The sequence below is a fragment of the Vicugna pacos genome, chromosome 16 (assembly GCF_048564905.1).
Source record: "Vicugna pacos chromosome 16, VicPac4, whole genome shotgun sequence".
Taxonomy (NCBI): domain Eukaryota; kingdom Metazoa; phylum Chordata; class Mammalia; order Artiodactyla; family Camelidae; genus Vicugna; species Vicugna pacos.
This window is the reverse complement of record NC_133002.1, coordinates 51970218-51991219: the sequence shown is the minus strand read 5'-3', so window position 1 is coordinate 51991219 and position 21002 is coordinate 51970218. Positions and strand designations below refer to the sequence as shown.

Sequence of the window (21002 nt, the reverse complement as noted above, 5' to 3'; positions counted from 1 at the left end):
TCTTCTTGATATTACTGCAAATGGAATTGTTTTCTTAATTTCCTTTTCAGATTGTTCATTCTTAGTGTACAGAAAAGCAACCTTTTTTGTGCTGGTTTTGTATTCCTGTTACTTTGTTGAATTTGTTTATTAGTTCTAATAGTTTTGGTGGAATATTTAGTTTTCTATATATATATAATACCACATCATCTGTGAACAGAGATTATTTTACTTCTTTCTTTCTTTCAGTTTTGATGACTTTTATTTCTTTTTCTTGCCTAATTGCTCTGGTTTGGACTTCAGTACTATATTGAATAGTAGTGATGAGAGTGGGCATTCCTGTCTTATTACTAATCTTAAAGGTAAAGCTTTTTCTTTCACCATTAAGTACGATGTTAGCTATGGGCTTTTTATATACAGCCTTTATTATTTTGAGGTAGTTTCCTTCTATTCCCTAGTTTGTTGAGTATTTTTAATCATTGTTAAATGATTTTGTTAACTGATTTAAATGTTGAGATTTTGTCACATTTTTAATACATTGAGATGGTCATGTGTTTTTTCCCATTATTCTGTTAATGTGCTGTAAAATAATGATTCAGTTTCATTCGTCAAATTTTCCTTGCATTCCAGGAATATATCCCACTTTGTCATGGTGTATAATCCTTTTAATGTGCTGTTGAATTGTTTGCTAGAATTTTTTTCGAGAATTTTTTCATCAATATTCATCAGGAGTATTGGTTTGTAGTTCTCTTTTTTTGTGCATTTGTCTGGCTTTGGTATCATGGTAATGCTGGCCTTACACTGTGAACTTGGAAGTATTTGCTCCTCTTCAATTTTCGAAGAGTTTAAGGAGGTGTTAACTATTCTATAAATATTTGATAGAATTTGATAGTGAAGCCATCTGGTCCTAGGATTTATTGCTCCCAAAATTATCTTACAAAAAAGACTCTGGCTTCCATCTTACTTACTTTCTTTGACAGAAGCCAGCTGCCATATTCTGGCTGTCCTATGGAGAAGTTCTAAACCAGGGAACTGAGTGAGGCCTCTGGATGACAACCATTAAAGACTAAGTCTCCCAGACCAACAGCCCACAAATAACTGAATCCTCTGAAACACATAAGTGAGAAAAGAAATGGATTGATTCTCCCCTCAGTCAAACCTTCAATTGATATCACAGCCCCAGCCAATACTTTGATTGCAGCTTTTTAAGTGAATCTGAGCCAGAAAATCCAACTAAGCTATGTTCATGAAATCATAATGTTTATTGCTGTAAGCTGCTAAGATTTGGGATAATTTGTTATGCAGCAATAGATAACGAATAACGATTTGGGTACCTGGAAGTGAGGTGCTGCCTAAAAATGCGGAAGTGTCTTTTGAACTAGGTATTAGAATCTAGAAAGATTTTCAGTAGCATGTAAGAGAAAGACAAAATTGACTTGAACAGGCTGTTCACAGAAATCTGGAATTTGAGGACACTGTCAGTGAGGGCTCACGAGGGACTGAGAAACCCTTTCTATACAGTGGTAGAAAGCCACACCATCATTTCAGTAACATGTAGAACAGAAAAATGTGCCTAATGAATTGGATAGGTGTTACAGCTGAGGAGATTTCCAAGGAAAGTATTTCTTGCTGCTTACAGTAAAATTCAAGAGGAGAGTAATAAGTTAAGGACAATTAAAGAATAAAGAACCAAGACTTCATGGTTTTAAAAAATTCTCGGTCTCTCCAGATGGCAAAATATACTAAATTAAGAAGTAGTACCCAACCTAAGTTTGGGCACTGCCTAGAGAGAAAGCCAAGACTATAAATCAAAAACCTTTCATTAAGGTAAAAAAGATCAAAAGTAGTACATCAGAGTACTATATATTCACGCATTGATATCTTTAAAAAGGGCATGTGCCTCTCAAACAATAAGGCTTCTGGAAAACTTAAGGACACTGTCCTTCATCTTCTGAGAAGCAACCCAAGGTAAAATGGACTTACCCTGAAGAGATTAGTATATGTGGCTTTTGTCTAATGGAGTGAACACACATGAGATGCACAGGAGGTCTATAAAGTTTTTGAGAAAATTGTATCAGAAAATCACTGCGCTTGGACTGCACAAGACAGAGTACAGAATGAAAAGGGCTACTGGACCCCTAAAATTCTTCTGAAAGGAGGCAGACTAAGAAAACTACTCACCTGCAAACACTTCCCAACTGCAAACACATACTATCTTTCATGAATAAATAAGGATAACTCAGAAGATGCAATCAAAGAGACCAGTGACCAAGAGACATGGAATATTATCCCTCAGTCTTGAGCTTTAATTAAGGAACTTCCAACATTGGCCCACCTGGATTTTAGAATTGCTATAGACTCCTCTGTACCTCCTATTATCCTCCTTTTTAGAAATGTCTGTAGTAATTATTGAACATTGGGTATGTTGGTAACAGGTAACTACTGGAATAGAATTTCTCCAAAGAAGGTACACAAATGACCAGTGCGCATATGAAAAGATGCACAGCATCATTAGTCTTCAGGGAAATGCAAATTAAAACTACAATGACATTCCACTGCATGCTCATTAAAATAGCCAAAATCTAAAACTCTGAGATGAAGATGTGAAGAAACTGAAACATTCTTACATGCTAATGGGGATGTAAAATGGTACTGCCATTTTGGAAAATCGTTTGATAATTCCCTAAAAAACTTGAAAATACACTTATCACACAATTCACTGCTAGATATCCACAGAAAAGAAATGCATATCCAAACAAAAATATCATATGAATGGCCATAGCAACACTATTCAGAATAGTTAAAAATTGATAACAATCCAAATACCCAGTGACTGGATAAGCAAATGTGATGTACGCATCAATGTTCAGTAATAAAAAAGAATGCCACGTGAACTTCAAAAACAATATGCTAAGCTAAAGAACCAAATGCATAAGACTACACAGCTCATGATTCCACTCGTATGGAATTTCTAGAAAAGGTAAAACTATAGTGATAGAAAGCAGAGCACGACTTGCCTGGGGCTTGGAGTGTGATTTCATATTATAAAGATATTAATTCTTCCCAAATTGAGTCTACAGACTCAATGTATACCTAGTCAAAATTTCAACAGGGGCATGTGTGTGTATGTGTTATAAAAACTGGCAAGATAACTCTAAAATTAATATGGGAAAGAACCAAAAAGAGACAAGGCAGGCTTAAAAAAGAAAGCCACAGTGCATGCACTACACTACTAAAATTCAAAACTTATTTTAAAGTTACAGTGATTAAGGCAGTGTAGTATCAGTACATAGACAGACAAACAGACCAACAGAGGAAACATGGATCTAGAAACCTACACAAATAAGATTTTTCTGGTTTGTAATAACGGTGCCAACCACAGCAGTGGGGAAAGAATTTTTTTTAAGTGATACTGGATTGAATGGCTATCAGCTATCCACAGGAGGGGGTGGGGGAACGACTCCTACCTCACTTCACACATGAAAATCAACTCCCAATGTAGCATATACCTAAATGAGAAAAGTAAAATAGGAAAGTTTCTAGAAGATGACATACGCAAATATCCCCACAATACTGGAAGGCAAGAAAGCTTAAACAGGACACAACCCCACAAACAATATTAGAGATAACTGACTAAAAATAATTGTATTATAATTTATAATGTTCAACAGAACATACCAGTGAAAGTGGGAGAAGATATGTGCCATAAATATGTCAAAGAATTTGTATCCAGAATATATAAAGAACTGTGACAAATCAACAGAGAAAAGACTGACAAACCATTTTTTATTTCTGTGAACAAAGACAAATAGGAATTTCACAAAAAAAAGCTATCCAGATGGCCAACAAGCATAGAAAAATGTGCTCAGATTCATTAGCCATGAGGGAAAATGCAAATTAAAAGACACATCCACTATACTAGATGGCTAAAACTAAAAGAAACTGACAAACCAAGTACTGGTAAAGATGAAGAGTCACAGACTTTGAAATCCTACTGGTGGAAATGTTAAATTGCTGTAACCATTTTGGTAAACTTTTTGGCAGTATCTACTGTAATTATACTTCCAAGTCAACAGAGTGTACATATGTGCACTAAAAAAGATGTGTAAAAGAATGTTCACAGAATTATTTGTAATAGTCAAAAGCTGGAAAAACCCCAAACATCCAACAACAGTAGAATGGATATATAAATGTGATACATTAACACAGTAATAAAAAAAATGATCTATTGCTAAATGCAGCAACATGGACCAATCTCACAACATAATGCTGAGCAAAAGAAGCTAGAAAAGAGTGAAAATAATTTATGAACCAAAAACTAACCTACGGTGATATAACACAGAATAGTGGTCACCTTTTGAAGGGACGATAAATGACTGGGAGGAAGCAAGAGAAAGGTTTCTGGAGAGCTGGTGATGTTCTCTATCTCGATCTAGAAGATGGTTATATAGATGTATTCCTTCTGCAAAACTTCATCAAGCTTTACACTTGAGATTTGGGTGTCTTGATGCACACGTTACACACTGATTTTAAGAGTTTACCACAAAACAAAGAATGAACTACAGCTACATTTATTAACATGGATCTGAAAAATACAGTGAGAAAGAAGTAAGCTTCAAAATGATATATACAGTATGATTTCACTTATATAAAGTTCAAAAAAAAAAAGCAAGGAAACGATTCCCACAGAATACATGACAGTGGTCTTCCAGGAGAAGGGAAGAGGAGGCACTAGTGGAAGGTCTCCTGGAGTACTGGAATATGCCATTTCTTGGCTGGGTAAACAGTATAGGGATATTTATTTTATAACTTTTTTTAAAACTGTGTGCATTTTCATACACTTTTACATGTATGCTACGTTTCATGGTTGTAAAACATTTTAAGAGTAATACAACTACTGCACAACTACTGCATTATAAATGATTAGAAAACTAAAATAAGAACTAACTTTAGATTTCATGTCTTTGCATTCATCTGCACAGCAGGTAATACTGTGGTATACCATCTGCAGAATAGTCTTCTTATGGTATTGCTAAATATCAACAAAAGGTAAAAATTATTAGCAACAATCAATACCGCAGTGAAGTATCAAATAACACTGAAAGAAAATGAAAATAACTTCCAATGATCCACAACATATTTATTTTACTTTTTCAAAGGGAACTTTATTTAAAAAAAAACAAAACTAAACTTTTTAAAAATGAGAAGCTTGGCAAAACTAAAAACTGACCAGAGATTCATACACATTTTAAGACTTCGTATTTTCCCATTTCCTACTTTAAAATAACACATTCGATTTTAAAATTAAAAATAAAAACCATCTTTAAAAGTCATTTAAGTCAATATTTATTAACATATCTCTGGCTTAACAGTATCAATAATCACTATTTTAATTCCCTTTAAATTAAGTGTTATGATTCACTTATATAAGTTTACTGTCATCCTTTTTTGTTTAAAAGGACAATCAAAACTAAAGTGTTCAACACTATGATCTCACAAAAAGAAATCTGCTTGTGAAATAAAAAGATACTTATTACAAAGCCCCACCCATTAAAAATTTTTTAAAGGAAAAAGTGACTAAATTTTTCAAAAATCAGACTCTATGAGGGAAAAAACCCTAAGAGAAGTGCAAGTCCATTATTTTCAAAGCTATTCCACCTCAGTTACAAATTATTGCCACTTGGCCTTGCCTTGGTAAACAGCTAAGAATGATATTTAATTAGTATATTAACATTTAAAATTAATGAGTGGCTAAGTAGTTTTATGTGTATGAAATGTACTGTTTCACTGAGGATCCTAAGAAACACTCCTCATTTATGTAGCAGTCTTATTTCTAGAGCTCAAGGCTAAATGTCTACCTAACAAGTATCCATCCTATCAAAAAGATCAAACTAACCATATCTGTACCATACTAAATGTTCTATCCAAAATAATGAAACAAAATAATGAAAAATAATCAAAAAGATCAATAATGAAACAAAATAATGAAAAAGATCAATTTTTCATTAATTTAAGAAAAATGATTAATTGTTCTTTCTTCCAAAAAGATTTGTTAGGGAGAGCTCCTCTGAAACCTTAGACTGACCAACAGAAAAACAATGGGATATTGATCATGGGTGATCTTCACTGAAGAAGGGAGACACCCACAAATTGCAAGCAAGCATGGCATAATGGTCTCACCCGTGGCAGAGGCTGTCTGTGTGCTCCAATGCCCAACTCCTAGTCCCCAGCCCCACCCCCACCCCACCCCCACCTAGACAGCAGCTCTCCATCTAGTAGGTCAGGTTTCATGATGGCCCAGCAGAAGACACAAGTCTAGAACTCCAAGCCCCTTCTGGTAGGCACTAATCACATATGGCTATCTGAATTAATTAAAATGTAAAATTCAACTCCTCAGTCACATTTCAAGTGCTCAACAGTCATACGTGAACAGTGGCTACTACAGTGGACAGCACAGCCATAGGACATTTCCACCACTGCAGAGTGCTCTACTGTGCTGCCGTAGAATGTGTAATGGATGTATGGAATGAATACATGTAATGTACTGCTGCAAAATATATCTTTGCCCAATCAACAGGCAGTTCTTAAATAAAATGAATGTACTTTTTGTGAATACCATTTAAGGATGTTTTACTATGTGTAATCCTAACCATATTTATTTACACCAATGGACATAAAGAATCCCTGGGAAGGAAGGTAATAATCAGCTCCCCCATAAATTCATCCAACAATTTAGAAGCAGGGGCTGTTTATAGTGTTAGTGCCATTTACACATAAAAGTGGAGTTTAACAAAGTAAAAAAATTCTATCTACTATAGTTGTTTGAGTATGTAGACTAAAAATTGAATCAATATTTTTAAAGAGAAAAATGTCTTTTCACATAGCACAGTCTCAATCACAAGCACATTTTCATTATACTTGATCACCATCTGCTGGCAATGTTCTTAAACTGCACAAACAAATGAAAGGCTAGCTATACTGGGAGACATTTTTAAAGGACTTACAGTCTCAGCTTTTTGCCACAATGCATTCCTGGAAAGCCACATTAAAAAGAGGATCATTGTAAATCAAATCATATTTTCCATAAGGGCAGGCCTATAATTAGAGTCTTCATTCCAAACAAAATCTGGCATCAAATAACCCAGGGAAAGATCTCATTAAAGCAAGATGCAAAAATTACAGTCCTCTATGATCATTTAAAATAGGATAATTATTCTCCAAGTCCTTTCTTAAAGGTATGAACATATTTGTTATTTAGAGGACATCACATAAATTAAAAGATAAAAACTTTAATTTATACACATTAACCTAAATCTAATATGGCAGAGAAACAGACAGTAATAATTCTGTCTGCTTGTTCTTAGAATTTTTTACATAATCTAGATGATGGTTCTTTATAAAGTGGCATCTGAAAAAATCTAAATGCCTTCTTTTTCACCAATGAATTCCTCTACAATAAGCAGAATTGTGTTTTTTCCACTGTAAAGCAGTGTTTAAGGTTGGGGTTGATTCAACATTACTCCTCTTTGCACTCTCCTAGCTCATAACTCTTCATCAAAGTTTCAAGTAAAAATAATAAGCAGTATTAAATCATTCTTTTTCATCTTTCTTTATCCCAGAACCTAACTGCACTTTAGTGATTAGCTATCAGACCACATCATCCTTCACTGAAAAGTCATAAAAATAATTACAAGCCATTAAAAAGAAGCTTCAAAACTTTTTTCACGGAACTGTAAGAGAATACACCCTATTATCTTTGTCTGTCTTTGGGATAATGCACACAAAAAAAAATACATAACAATGACATGAACTAAAGTCTAATAGTACTTAGGCAGCTTCCAACACATGGTGTGATAAAATGTTAAAAAACAGGGCCAGCCACACTGTGTTCCTTCTGTCCTGGAAAAGGGGACTTGCTGAGTTACCTAAATTAAGATTGCTTCAAAGCCTCTTTTAAAATACTATTACCACTCTGTTCTGAGAGTGTGCAGGATTCTTACTTATAATCAGAATCTTTCTGCATAGCCATTAATTTCTTTTTCTTAGAAACACAAAATGATTTTTATTAATTGAAAATAATTAATGACCAATGGATTTTAAGACAATAGCCTTTGGGAAGATAAGATTTAACTAGAGAAGCCAAAAAAAAACCAGTCAATCTAACAAGCAAACCCTGTATGAACTATTAAAATAACTACCACCACACAACAGCGGCCACTTTCACAGTGTTAGGTCCCGAGTCAAAGGCCCTCCTTACCTGCAGTGCTGCATACTCACAGCTCTGAAGTCAGTACTACCCCTATCTCCACCTTACAAATGACAAAACTGCACTTCAGAAAAATTAAGTAACTTGCCTGAGGACACATGGCTGACAAGTGTCGGAAGGGGTATCTGAACACAGGCAAACTGCCTCCTTTCAGCTCAACCTAGAAATAACCGAGAACAAAGGCACCATTGCCCAAGATTGCTGATGCAGCTCAAGTAGACAAAAAAAATGGATTAAAAAATACGGATTAAAATTTCCATATTTGCTGCATAAAGTACTCATGTCTACATGGTATACTAGAAAGATCGCAGGGTCTGGAATCATAAAGACCTGTATTCCAACACTGACTCCATCACTGGGAAAGTTTACAGACCTTACTGAAGCTGTTAGCTCATTAATAAATACAAAAAGCAATTATGTCAACCTCAAAGAATTACAGAGAGGGTGAAATCAGATAACTTATAAAAGATTTCTAAAATAGTATCTAGCATACAGTAGGTGCTTCATAAATGTACCACTTGCCTCATCTGGTTCCTGCTTTAACAAATTAGAAAAGCAAGCAGAATCCACAAACACTGAGAGCGTTTATTGGGAAATTTTCATTCTTCCGTTTAAATCTGTCTTTTGCTATATATAGTGTATTTATTAATGGGCATCACTAATATTAATGTATGGCTAGGCATTTTAATAAGATAGTATTTTGGAGGGCAACTTGACACTATCTATCAAAAAATTAGTGTGTGACTATCAAAAATAACATAGACATGTACAACAAAAAGTTTGAACTTTCCATAGCAGATTACTCCCACTCCCTAAAGGTAAAACAATTTTTCGTATGTGGCACCCAGAAATATTCCATGCATATGTGTATATATATGTCCATATATCCTCTTTAAAATACACACACATACACACAAATGGAAGCTTACTACACTTTGATGTACTTCTTTTGAACTTTACATATCATAGAGATCTTTCCGTACCAGCCCATTTATACCTTTGTTTACCTCTGCACAAGCTGTTGAACCTACTCATAATCCCACCAACAGTTCATCCATTAAATCTGTTAATGTGCCTAGCTACAGAAATAGCAGTTCCTTTTCTGGGAGTCAGTAATAGCCCAAACACACACAGGTGCATAATGATATACGTACCAGGAAGTTAACTAAGGCTTTCTTTATAAAACTAAAGAATCAAAAACAACAGAGGCAGGTTAAGTTACAGTAAATCTACACTATGGATTATTATCTGCCAGTAAAAAGGTTACACAAGCTACACGACACAGGTTTAAGACAGAGTTAAGTGACAAAAAAACAATACACACAGTACAAGCCAATTTATACTCTTAATTACATATGCACGGCTATGTGTGTACTGGAGAATGACACACACCAGACTGCTGATGCCTATTACCTCTCCTGAGGAAAGCTGAATAAGAAGAACATGGAGAGAAGGACTTTGACTTTTTACTCTTCACAGTTCTACACTGAGATATTTACAAGCACATATTGTATATAGATGGTGTAATTTTCTAAAATGAGGACAAAAACTGTATTTGTCATCTATTGCTGTATAACATCACCAAACTTAACAGCTTTAAATATACGCACATATATTTGCTCACAGTTTCTGTGGGTCAGAAGTGCAGGCACAGTGGAGCTGGGTCCTCTGCTTAGGGCCACACAAGGCTGCAATCACGGTCTGACCACAGGTGGGATCTCACCTGGAGGCTCAACTAGGGAAGAATCTGCTTCCCCTCGTTCTCATGGTTGTCAGGAGCATTCAGTTCCTTATGACAATAGGATTCGTGGCAGCTTGCTTCTTCAAAGCCAGCAAGGAAAAGACAGTAAGACTCTAGAGCCAGTCTGCTAGCAGGACAGAGTCTTATATATTGTGATATAACCACAGAAGTGACGTCCCAACACCACTGCCATTTTCTATTGTTTAGAAGCAACCCACAGGTCCTGCCCACTCTCAGGGGGAAGGGATTGTACAAGGCTATGAACACCCAGAACAGGAAACGGGGCCACCTGAAAGTCTGTCTACTACAACAAAAATTAAGGTCTTTACCAGCTCTCAATGGTAAGCATCTGAAAGACGACCATGAAGTAATTTATATGGATATAGTTCATGGCTATAGAACTAAAATGCAATTAACCAAACCGTACAGGGAGGAGATCTAAGTCTACGGTCTCATTAGTAACATTTTATACAACCATTGTCCAAACTCAAGTATAACCCAAGTATTTCACCGTCAAGAAAAGAAGCAGATATTTGACATAAAAATACAATAACAGATCTCTAATAAAATGGTATTGCAATTTGTAAAGTGGTTTTTCTAAAATAAAACCAGGAGTAATAATATAACCTTAAATCAAGAACCACGAAAAAGGAAAGTAAATAATAAAACCAAGTCAGGACTAGTTGTGTTAAAACCGTCTGAAGGGAAATGCTAAGTTTACTAGTGTGGAATGGGTATTTGGTGAGGAAAAGCATGATGATGCGCCTGTTAGACTATGATCTCATAATACTTCTAACGTGTCTAGAATGAGACTACATACCGTACCTTACAGGAAGGATAAAGGTAAAGGAAAGGTGCCATCTCCATTGAATAGGGAGTCCTAACAAAGAGGCTTCAAAAGGACTCTGCATCTTTAATAATATAAAAAGGCTAGGACACAAACAGCATAATCTAAAATGCCATTAGAAATACTTCACATACAAAAAGGTCTGAGTAAAGCAGGATTTTATAAAGTGATCAAAAAAGAAACACTAAGGGGGGAAATCTTTTAAGATTAAAGAGGTTTTTCAAAGGACAAGTTGAAGTGGTTGTAAAATTTATGAGGCAGCATTAAACTTCAGTTCTAAGTAACAATAAATTATTCACTATAAAAACATACATGTGTCAAGTATTATAAGCCTCTTAAACTTTTTAAAACAATTTCTTGCAGAACTGATTAGATGTATTAGGTCAACACTAGCAGATTCTAACTTTTTCACTAGCACAGTATGACCACTCAGAGTAAAGGAACAACTTTAGAAAAGAAATATGAAGAAAGACCATCAATAGATTTCACCATCACTTCTGATCTGATCTCACACATTACATATTTGGCCTTAAATCAGTGGTGCTGCCTTTAGCTAAAGTAAATGTTAGCTTCGCTTTTAAATGCCTTCATGTATGTAAAATTACAAATATCGGTTAACTAATGTACATGCAAATTAAAATTTTAAAATAAACTGAACTGAATTAAGAGAGGATAGCATATAAGAAAAGATACCGTGAGAAGTTTCATTTTTGCAGCCCTAAGCCTTAGTGAAATTATAACACTTGACTAGGAAGATACTTGGCTTTTTCAGTTCCTGCTTTGTCTCTATGTTCCTCACAGTATGTGAAGGGCATCTCTACAGCCTATGTCCATACTTCTCTCCACTTCTTCTAAAAGTTATCCTTCCCTCAAATTTTTCTAAAAGTTTTTTTTTTAATCCTTCTGGTCCATTCTCTCTGCCACAATATACCTGTCTCAGAGGGGATTCGTACAGATTAAATGTGTGGCAGTGCCTAATAGCCCATTCACTCCTCCCCGCGTGCACTCACCAAGAAGAAAGACCCATGCAGCTCCTGACAGATCCCCGCCCAGTGCTCGGCCTGGGAATTCAGTGCCAATAGGAAAAAAACAGTTCCTGCCTCATGAGAGTTACAGTCTAGCACAAAGGACAGATGTGAAACCTCTGCACATGTGATGAGTGCAACAAAGAAACACATAGCACTGTGGTGTGAATAAAAGGGTCACCCAAACAGACCGGGGTGCCAGGTAAGGCTGTTCTGAAGTTGTGAGATCTGAAGGACCGAGCTCCAGGACTGAAGGACTGCTTGTGTTTTCCCATTAACTACTTATTACGTAACTGATAACTAATACCTCATGTTCAGGTAATTTGCATTAAAATGTCATTTTATTATAGGTGAGCAACAAAGAGAAATGTTATTTGTTAAAGCTGTGGAGGTTTTATGATGGTTTCATCATTCACAAAAATCACTGAGTAATATTTGAAGAATATTCTCACTATATTTTCTCAAACTTTATCCTCTATTCTGATAAAGGAAAAGTACTATTCACCTGGACTCCCTGGAGATCTCAAGTCTTACTTCCTATCGGGCACCCCACTTTTATGCATACTAAACCTTTACAAATATCTCCACAACTACATACACCACTGCATTCAAATTAGCCCAGTACTTATCTCTCTTCCCTACTCCTCTAAAATGGAAAAACAAATACTTCATTTCCTCTTAACCCTGCTTTAAAAAACAGAAACAGAAACAAAAAAAACCCTCAAGCTCATTAATAAATGCAATGACCTCAAACTCAGGGTCAGGAATTAGCAGGAAATAGTTAAGGCATGACACTTGAAAGGAGCAAAAAGTATTATTAGCTCCCACCTATGGCTGTCTTTGGGGAAGACTGCTAGGTCTCCACTTTTTAAAATAAGCCAGAAAATTAGATTTTTATACAAAATTCCCCAATTGTTAATTGTGACAACTGATTCAAAAATCTTTAAGAGATACTGTGTAACTCAAACAAAACAAATCTATTCACATGATTCATTCAGTCCAGGAAGATCACCAATTTTCAACCTCTGGTCTAAGCTCTTAAGATGTAAGAACCTACTTCAGTTGACCTTCATTCTGTAAACTCCACACTCATTACACCCAGAAAGGAATCCAGTATGTAGTTGGACACTCTACAAATTTTTTGGCAAATGTCTGATGGATTTTGCATCCAAACCAAGAACTGTATTTTTCTCTGTATACAGACCAAAATCTCTTCACACCTCCATTTACTGCTATAAGGCTAACAAAAATTCCACAATTACAGCTCATCTACTTCTAAATCTCCTATGAATGCAAAAATAAGAATGTAAAACCACCTGTTATGAACTCATCTATTCATTCATTCTTACTCTTCTGAAACATGTCCTTAATTGTATCACCTCTTCCTTTGTTGCCTTTCCGTATTAATCCATATTAATTTGTTTCCCTTTCTAATAAAAAATTTCTATGGACTGGACCTCTTGCTTTGTGTTCATTTATTCTTTTCCACCACAATATCTGAGGTCTTAAAATATAACCAGACTACATCAACTATGAAGACATTTCAAATTACTAATAAGATTCCTATATTCCATTAAGGAATAGACCCAAAAAATTATAGTAGAAACGAAAGATTACATTCTTAACCTAATCAAATTCCAAAAATTAAAACTACCAAGAGAAAAAATGGTGAGGAGTGAAGTATGAAGGATGGTACACGTCAATTGACACTGTCCAATATTTTAACATTTCAGCGAACAATGCCAAAGACAAAATTCAAAATCTGATAAAAGTCCAATTTAAATCTATCCCTCCTAAAAGCCAAAAGTTATAATACAACAGTATTTAGAAAACTTGGTTTACTTTCATTTGTACTAAAAATCCTATTTAAGCTTAGTACTCTAACAAGAAAGCGCAGTTTAATGGGATTTATGTTTGCATTTACTGTTTTATTAAATCAAAACAAATCTTGTTCAATGAGAGGGAAAAGGAGAGAAATGCTTGAGCATAAGCTTCAAGGTGGATATGCAGGACGTTATATTTTGCTGAAGTCACTGATAATGTTCCTAATTCATGCTTGTCATAAAGGAAAACAGAGAATTGTGTTATTTTAAGGTTTTCAGGCAACAGTTCCCAAGCAATGGAATAGATATAAATATTTAACAGGTATCCAAAAAGTAGCAAAAAACATACTATAATCTTGAATATACAGTAAATGGAAAAGCAAAACTGTTATTTTACCTACCCAACATTCCTTCATAGTCCTCAACTTTAACAAAAATATAAAGTAAACCAACTACTTACCATAAAAAAAAAATAAGGAAAAATGGAATGTATGAACTAGTTTCGAAGATAGGCTAAATGATGAAAGATGAAACCCATCCAAAATTCCCAGTTCATAGCATACCTGTGGACATCAGTCGGTGACTGCATCAAAGAGTAATCTTCTCCAGAAGAAAGCTTCCATGATTCATCTGATTTGTGCTCACTTGTCCCCAGCTCACCCATTACCCAGTCTGGTAATGTTTCTGGACTTGAACTTTTTGCTTGTGCTGGATTTGGTTCATCAAAATAGATGGACTGATTTTTAAAAATTAGAAAAATTATTCTTTCAAAATGCACTATAATGAAATAATCAGTGAAGATTTCCATTCAGTTTCAAGTTTGCTAACAACCTTTCAAATACTCAACTTAAATTCAATTATATAAAAATATATAAACATGTAGCATTCAGTGAAATATTAAAACACATAAAATGGGTAATATATTTACATCTTATTTTGCACTGTATAAGAAATCTGATAAATGATAAAATTACATAACAGATAAATCTGATAATTATTTATATTGTAAAAGGAATATTAGCCTTATGAAAAGTTCTTTTTAAATCATGTGCTCTCCTACTTCCTTCTGTTATCATTGACCACTCTACACACACACACACACACACACACACACACACACACACAATCAGTAGGCAGAGAAATCATAATCAATAAAAATCAGAAATAAAAATGAGGGGGTGGGTACGGGGTGGAGCTTAGTGATAGAGCACATGCTTGTCATCCATGAGGTCCTGGGTTCAGTCCCCAGTACCTCCGTTAAGGAAAAAGAAAAAAAAGGAAGAAAAAATAAAAATGAGCAATCTCTTCATAATTTGGAACAACAGAGTTGAAGACCTGGAATTTAGTTAAGGTCATGCCATAAACTAGTTGAAAAATTCAAGACTTACACATTATTATTTGTAAAATAAAGCCCTTCCCTATGATTCCATGAAATGAGTGTGAATGGGAAAACGTGGTACAATATACTCATATTTCAACATCTGAATGTGTTTCAGAAAATGTTCTCCCTTCAGTCATTAAGAAGAATGACTTTAGCCCACTTATTTCTCTTCAAGTGAGCTGGGCTTCATGACACATTTCTGAATAAAACTCTGCATTAATTCTGCATTAACTATAACTCTCCCCATCCTATTCAAAAGCCCCCAAGGGGCTGTTCCCTAGGGAGGGCTGACACATGGCATTCTATCCCAAGTCAAACATGCATAACAATTGCTTTTTAAATGAGATAGTCACTCCAATGTAAAATCAATTATCAAGTCAAGTAACTACTATCCCAAAGACTACTGATCTTAAGCAAAAGTATGGCCCAACTTTAACATACAATTGGTGACAACATTAAAACTTTTGGCACTCTGCTGTAGGTAATAGAAATTATTATCCAGTGTGCAGCATTTCTCCTGACTGAATGTTGAATTAACTGATAAAATACAGTAAAATCTTAAATGCACTGCATAAGAATTTTGCGGTTTATTTTTTTAAGTAAATATATACCTAACAGCAACGACAAATACCTAGTACTCCAGTTAGATTTCTTAAGTATTCAAAAGCCATACAAACCAAGACATATTTCACAGTTACAAGGCCTAAGGTAGTGACAATTCATCACCCAAGCATAATTATAACTGCCTTTGTAACAAAGCTGATTTTGACAATGAAATCAAATGAAGTATAGGAAATAACATCTAAACTCCAACTTATTATTGTCATTTTACTAGAGTAGAAAGGAACTTTGGAAGTCACTCAATTCAACCGCTTGTCTACATTAAATAATGCATATAAATAGCTTAATAAACTAGAATTTACCGATATACATGAATTGTTATTAATGTAATACAATGAAAACTAGTGGGAAATTAAGGCTCAGTTATTTAAAAATTAATTTTTAGATTTTTAGAAATATTGTAGAATACTGCGGGATAACTAAATCAATTGAGTATAGTCCCCTCAGAGCCCAATAGCTGATTTCTTCTGCTCAAGGTGGGAAAAAACTAAATCAGGGAGCAAAAAACAGTTTTAACTAACATATTATCTAGGACTTCTAACTTAATAATAGGACCATTCCCAAATGGGATGATAAATTGACACTTTTAGGGAAATAAACTAATACATCTTTTGGTCACTGGCACCTACCATGTATGACGGTAAAGTTTTTAGTGTCCCTGGTTCGGGTCGGTGTGTGAAAGGGCCTTCCAGCACCCCTCGCTTGAGCATGTGCAGTAACAGCTTTGCATACAAGTTTCGGTTCTTCCTGCCCATTACGCCTGCACCCGTTCCTGATGGCTCACACAGTTTTCTGATCCAAAGGGCACACCTCTGCCGCTCTAGAAATATATAAGAGCTATTAGGGACTTGATCTTTTAGAAAATGAAAAATTATTAAAGACCCATAAAACATCTGCTTTTGTCTAAAGCAGGGGCTAGCAAATTTTTTCTATAAAGTGCCAGACAGTAAATATTTTAGATTTTGCAGACCATGTAATCTTTGGCACAACTACTCAACTGTGCCACTGCAGCAAGAAAGCCACCACACACCACGTGTATCAAATGGTTATGGCTGTTTTCTAACAAAACTTCACAAAAAAGGCAGCAGCCTAGATGTGGTCCTGGGGATACAGTTTGCCAATCCCTGGTATAGAGTTTAACTTTATCAGTTAACTAGTAATAAAATATCAGAATTATTATCAAAAAAATTTCTGAGACAAAAATGTTGATGTAAAATCATCTCTAAAATAATTTTAGTTGTACTGAAAAATCTTTCTATAATTCTGATCACACAAACCAAAAGAGAGATAAAATGCAATCTTATTTACTTAAGTATTTTAAACTTAATCTAAAATTAAATCTCAAAAGTTTTATTTATTAAAGCTGATAATTTTCAGGGATTTGTGGTTGATTTATTTAAGGTTTCCTTTTAACCTCTCAAAATAATTGAAGGTTATATATTTACATGCAATTTTGCAAAATATCCCTTTAAAAACTACCTTAAAAATATAGCCCAGTTGAATCCATATATGATGACCTCCTGACTGTCTTACCTTGCCATGACACAGAATTGTTTTTAGGTCTTATGAAAACTATTCGGACAATAATCTTTTATCACTCTAACTCAATTTGAGGATTATATATCTAACACAAATCACAAATCTGCGTTAATCTCTTAGTTTCTAAAGGTCATATTCATTTACTGTTTTACCTACAAAATTCGCTGGGGCGGATTTACTACTTTGCTCACACTGGATTTATCACTACAGAACTCTGAAAAGCTTCTGTATTTTCAGCTTTGAAAATCATATAATCACAAAATAAACTTCTTGAAATATTGGGCACACTCTGTGCAAAAAGAAAATACAAAGTAAAACTGATAAACTTAAGTACAGTTTTTCAAACTATGTTATTTTATTAGCCCTACAGCAAGCTGAAATCTATACAATATTCAAATGAACAGAACTTAGTACAACAACTTGGCTAATGAAAAAAATCATCTCTCTATCTAAAATATTGAGGAAAACCCATTATCAAAAATAGAACTTAGCTATAAGAAGACATAAGTTATTATGAATGTTCAGGCTCTTGACTGGGATGTGAGTATTCATTATGAAATTAAATAAAAGAGGGCCAGGGATGTACCAATACATAATGACAATAAGTCATGAACCAAAGATTACAATCAATCCAATTCTATGTACCCCAAACTCATTTTTAAAAGAAGATGAAATATGAGGGTAGTTTGATTTAAAGTACATTTATAATGAGAGATTTAATACACTTTTATCCTGATCAGGAGATCTAGGACAAGAAGGAAAAAAGGTAATGAATATCAAAAGAGGATACAGTGTAGAAGTATCATTAAATACTAATTCAACTAACTGTGAATGAGCCACGGGACGTGAAGTATTCATTCTGAAGAACAGCAGAGGAAGAAAGAAGAGGTTACCATCCAACAAGGCAAGAGACGGGGGTAGAAGAGGTAGGAAGGGAAGACCATGACAAGCCACCCTGGACTTGCGCGGCTGCAGGCCCTGCCTGGTACGATGGGTGAGCGCAGAACGCGTAACTCAGATGCTACCCTCCCTTCTCCCAGCGCAGCTCCCTGGAACAAATACCTAATATTTAGTTAGTTTCTCATTGTGAACACAGATTTCACTCAGATACCTCAGAGAAACAGAACTTCGACAAAACTTGGGTAAAAGAGTTTCCTAATCCTCCATTCAAAAGCTACCAATCAGGTTTTCCCTTACAGCCAGCCTTATGTCTACTGTGACTCAGAGAATCTTCCTAGCTCCTCAAACTCTCTTCAGTTGCTCTCTGATAAACCTTAAAAATTACCTGAAAATCTCTGACTTGAAACAAAGACTCTCATTCCACAATTAAGGATAACAGGTTAGGAATTGGAGACAAGAAAGCAACAAAACTCATTCACACATGATTTTATTCTATCAACCAATAAGCATATAAGAAGAATAGATTCTTTTCTGCTTTAATAAACAAGGGTCAGAGACAGGTGGACAGTTGGCTCCTGAATGAGGAAACTTTTCCATGGTAGGAGGGAAATGATGCAGGAAAAAACAGTTGTAGATAACTTTAAAGATCCATGCACTTTAAGCTCATGACAAATGAGAAACGGTTTTACAATAAGACCTTTCCACAGTTTAGTAGGACATTATCACTAAATTTCTATTTACCCTTGAACAGTTCAAAGTAAACAATCCAACATCAGCTTAAGATGAAAACTATTAAAACAATCCAACACCAGCTTAAGATGAAAACTATTAATTAAAGGGATTCAGTTTTCTTTCCATTTTGAAAGGTCATTGGTTTGACTTAATAATACAAAGAAAAATAATTTTTAGAATCTGATTTTCCAACATAATCTTACCTGACCTATGGGGTAATTTTAGAACAAACGGCTTCATATCTACCACAAAGTGATCAAATTCCGCATCAAGCTTCTCCCATTTTTCTTCTTCACTTCCCATTTCCATAATTCAGCCTGTAAAAGATTTAAAATTAAAATATTAAGATCTGTACACTGAAAATAACAAAACTGATGAAAAAGAATCAAAGAAAACTCATTAGTATTAAATATCTCCAAATTGATCTGTAGATTTAAAGCAATTTCAATCAAAATCCCAGCAGTATTCTTTGTAAATATACACAAGCTGATTCTAAAGTTTATATGCAAAGTTAAAGGAATTAGAATAGCAGAAACAATTCTGAAAAAGACCAAATCTGGAGGACTCACATGACCGGATTTTAAGACATACTATAAAGCTACAGCAGTCAAGACAATGTGGTGTTGGTGAAAGGATAAGAAACACAGAGCAATGGAACAAACTAGAGAGCTCAGAAATGCACCAATACAAATGTGGACAACTGATATTCCACAAAGGTACAACCCATGGAGAAACCATAGTTTTTACAAATGATGCTGTAACAACTGGGCATCCACATGCAAAAATAAATAAATAAGTAAGCCTCAACCTAAACTTCACACTTCACACACAAAAATTAACTCAAAACAAATTACAGACCTAAGTGTAAAATGTAAAAGTATAAAAGTCTCAGAAGAAAACAAAAGAAAATCTTCATGATCTGGGGTGGTTAGCCAAGTTAGATACAACTCTAAGAGCACTACCCATAAAAGAAAAAATCAATACACTGAACTTCATCAAAATTAAAAATCTTCTGGAGTTCAGGTGTTTCGAGCACTAGTTGCCCCGGATTCCTTGCCTGGCATTCTGCAATAAATGCTGCACTTTCCTTCACCACAAAAAAACCCAAAACAAAACAAAACAAAAACAAAAACAAACTTCTGCTCTGCAAAGAACTCTGTCAAGGAGTTGTAAAGATAAGCCACAGACTGGGAGAAAATACTGCACATCATGTAACTCACAAAAGACGTATATCAAGAATATATAAAGTACTTTTGAAACTCAACCACAAGAAAACAAACAACCCAATAAACATAACTGGCAAAAAGTTAGTTCCTTTACCAAAGAATATATACAGCTGACAAGCACATGAAAAGATGCTTTATATCATTAGTCATTAGAGCAATGTAAATTAAAACCACAATGAGATACCACTACATACCTATCAGGACAGCTAAAATTAGAAACGCAAACAATACCAAAGCTGCTGAGGACGCAGAACAGGAATTCTCACACACTGCAGGTGGGAATACAAGAAGGTGCAATCACTCTGGAAAGCAGTTCAGCCATTTCTTACACAGCGAAACATACCCGTAGTATGTGACCCAGAAATCTCACTCTTAGGTATTTATCCAAGTGAAGCAAAATCTATATTCACAGAAAAACCTGAATGTAATGTTTATAGCAGCTTTTTTCTTCTGTAACCAACAAACACTGGAAACAACCAAATGTCCCTTCCTTGGGAAATGGAAAACCAACTGTGGTCTTACGCACACAATGAAACAATAGTTAGCAACAGAAAGGAAGGAACTGCTGATACATCCAAAAACATGGATAAACTTCAAATGTAATATGATAAGTGAAAGAAGCATTCTCAAAAGGCTATATACTATATGACAATATCCACTTGTATGACCTTCTAGATAAGGCAAAAAATACAGGCGTGGAGAACAGATCAGTGGTTCAGAGCAGTTAGCACTGGAAGGGGTGTCTGAATAAAAAGCGGTAGTTCAAGGAAAATACACAGGGTGCTGGAATTGCCCTGCATGCTGTCTGTGCAGGAGGTTATAAGAAGCTATTCCACGCATGTGTAAAAATTCGTAACACCATATACCAAATAAGTGGTTTTAACTGTACATACATGTAAAATTTTTAATTCCTATCAAAACA

At 34.9% G+C, this 21002-nt stretch overlaps 1 protein-coding gene across 8 annotated transcripts in view; it reads right to left on the bottom strand.

The window, feature by feature from the left end:
• The window catches only part of CEP112 (centrosomal protein 112), a 371189-nt gene that overhangs the window by 345220 nt on the left and 4967 nt on the right, over positions 1–21002 (bottom strand). For all 8 annotated transcript variants that reach the window (XR_012059795.1, XR_012059798.1, XR_012059796.1 and 5 more), the window contains exons 2-4: positions 19058–19171; positions 16313–16503; positions 14245–14417 (exon numbers count right to left, since the gene is read on the bottom strand). Coding sequence is in view for 5 of the 8 variants with exons in the window: in XM_072939445.1 (XP_072795546.1) it covers positions 14245–14417; positions 16313–16503; positions 19058–19163 (470 nt within the window). In the remaining 3 variants the exon portion in view is untranslated. The remainder of the gene's footprint in view (positions 1–14244; positions 14418–16312; positions 16504–19057; positions 19172–21002) is intronic.